Genomic DNA, 2,450 nt, shown 5'->3' on the forward strand with positions numbered 1-2,450 from the left:
GTGTAAACGAGTTTTACACATACAACCAATCAAAATGCTTTAATTTGTCATGTAATTACAGTTTTTTAAAATTAAAAATGAGTTTTATTCTGATACATGTCTCTCATTGGTTGACAGTGTAAAAATATTTTACACTGTCAGCGCATTTCCTTTTTTCCCTAAAAAAATTCTCCAAAAGAAAACAGAAGTGGATGGGCCTGGGCGAGGAATGTAAGCAAATCAAGAGCAGTCCAAAATAAAATACTACCAAACAAAAAAAACTTAGATTTGAATTATTAACTGATAATAGAGGATTGTTTTCTTTCTCGTCGATTTAGGGTTTAGGTATACGTGAATTGCTATTCTTCCATTCGTTCTGTGCAAAATGTCTATGGAATTCGAAACCCGCGTCACCATACTCCCTTCGGAAAGCTTTGAAGAAAGAGAGAAGCGGCTGGAATCGGAACAGGACTCGGATGAGGAATCGGAGCCGAAACGGTTTGATTGGCAGTTGAAACGCCCAGAAGATCTTGTTCTGAGTGACTTCTCCATGTATGACGATGACCCTAAACCTTTTAAGATTTATACTAGATCCTTTGTGTATAAGAATGAGGCTCAGGTCGAAAAAGAGAAGCAAATTAAAATTGCCATGGCTGACTATAGAAAGCGCTCCCGAAACCTAAGCGTAAGCATCCATCTATGATCTATCTATCTCCTTCTTTTCATTTTTCTTAATTTTGATTCTCCAAAACACATAGCTTTTAGCTTAATTTTGATTCTCCATGACACAGCGCTTTGACGCAATCGCACCTCCAAAAATTGCAGAATTATGTAGCTCCATAATTCCCCTTCCCATAGACGATGATCTTCGCCTTGAACTCACTCCTCTCTGCAATGTTGCCTTAGAAAAATACAATGACGACAATCAGGTTCAAAACTACCAATATTTATTTATGGATCTATACTATACAATATTTATTCATTCATTCATTTTCTGATTTAGGGTGTAAATTTTGTATTGACGGATATTGTAAAGACAACCTGGCGTCCTGGTGGGATGTATTACATTACCTTTCAAGCACAAGATCCTTCCAACACCCATGCCACAACTTTCCAAGCCCAAGTACACAAAATGTGCCGTGGACCACCACACAAGGTCATATCATGTGCCATTAAAACCTAACACTCACCATCAACATCTATGGTAATAATCATAACTATTCTTTCTTGGACATTAATAATCATAACTATGTTTGTGCTTCTTACTCGTTTTCTTGTGTTACTTGCCCTTGTTTTTATAATACCTTTATCTTTGAATGACTAGTTCTTTCTAAACTTTATGCGGCCTTTGTATTTAAATTTTCTTCCCTGTTTAACTAACACCTTTGTGCTATATGAATGTTTTTTTTCTTCTTCATGTGCTTCCCTATTATGAAAAATTGGTTTCCAAACTAGCCTAAATCCAATTAGACTAGAATAGAAAAATTGGTTTCCTATTATTCTTTATATCTTTTTCTTCAACACTGCCTTTCGCCTTGCAAATATGCATTGTATTTTTTTGCTACCGACTTCACTAGAGACAGAGTTAGCCATTTCTTTGTGCCTCAATGTAATACCACGGAATGCTGATCCTTTTGTTTAAAATAGACTGAATTTAACACATTTGTATTTCCACTTCACTTTGTTTTCTTTCTAGCCCTTTGTCTGGGGAAGTAGTAATCTGATGCACTCCTGCCATACTCAGATGACTTTCAATTGAGAGAAAAATTGTTGTTCTTGATTATTTTACTTTTAACCTCACTTTTCTGGTGTTACATCCTTGTCCCAAGTATTTTGTTTTTATAATACCTTTATCTTTGAATAGTTTATTGTTGTTAAAGTATATGCAACCATTGTGTTTGGGTAGTTGCTACAAAATATTATGAGGTTCACATAAGTAAGTTTTTATCTTATCCACTATCACTGTTTGTTTTCATGTCCACCGCCAAATAAAACGCACGTCTACTACAAGCTTCAATTACCTGCGTTAGAAAATCACCTTAATTTTAGCTTTGGGACGCAAGAATCAATGAACAAACACGTAACTGTCACTTTGATGCGATGTGGCTTCTTAGTGACTGTATCTCGATTATTGGAATTTGTAATTGAAACAAAGCAACTCATGCCTGTAGTGACATGTAACTTTTAAATCTACCTCCATGAATCAGTGATATGTGTTTTCTTTTGCAGGCCTTGACACACTTGTTGGCGTAGTGAGTTAAATGCAACCGTTCATGTTTCTGGTAGTATATTTGCTATAAATTTTTGGGATTTTAACCTGTTGTTTCTCGTGTCAATTGACTCCATCTAATGGCCATTTATTTGTCTTTTATCTGTATCTGTATACTCGGATGAACTTATTTCTAATCTTCTATAATGTAACACTACTGAAGTGCAATGCAAGGCAAATGGAAGTGTGTTCCAATTACACC

At 35.5% G+C, this 2,450-nt stretch overlaps 1 protein-coding gene across 2 annotated transcripts; it reads left to right on the top strand.

The window, feature by feature from the left end:
* The first annotated feature begins 277 nt into the window (after positions 1–277).
* Positions 278–2,450, top strand: LOC131655880 (uncharacterized). 2 transcript variants are annotated; one of them, XM_058925680.1, is made up of 4 exons: positions 278–664; positions 771–908; positions 1,016–1,183; positions 2,209–2,450. In XM_058925680.1, exons 1-3 carry the CDS (start codon positions 365–367, stop codon positions 1,160–1,162), a joined length of 585 nt encoding a protein of 194 aa, XP_058781663.1. In that variant the 5' UTR covers positions 278–364; the 3' UTR covers positions 1,163–1,183; positions 2,209–2,450. The 2 variants fall into 2 exon arrangements, with proteins under 2 accessions (XP_058781663.1, XP_058781662.1); XM_058925679.1 differs by having other exon boundaries at positions 281–664; positions 983–1,183.

The sequence above is a fragment of the Vicia villosa genome, linkage group LG3 (genome assembly GCF_029867415.1).
Source record: "Vicia villosa cultivar HV-30 ecotype Madison, WI linkage group LG3, Vvil1.0, whole genome shotgun sequence".
Classification (NCBI taxonomy): Eukaryota; Viridiplantae; Streptophyta; class Magnoliopsida; order Fabales; family Fabaceae; genus Vicia; species Vicia villosa.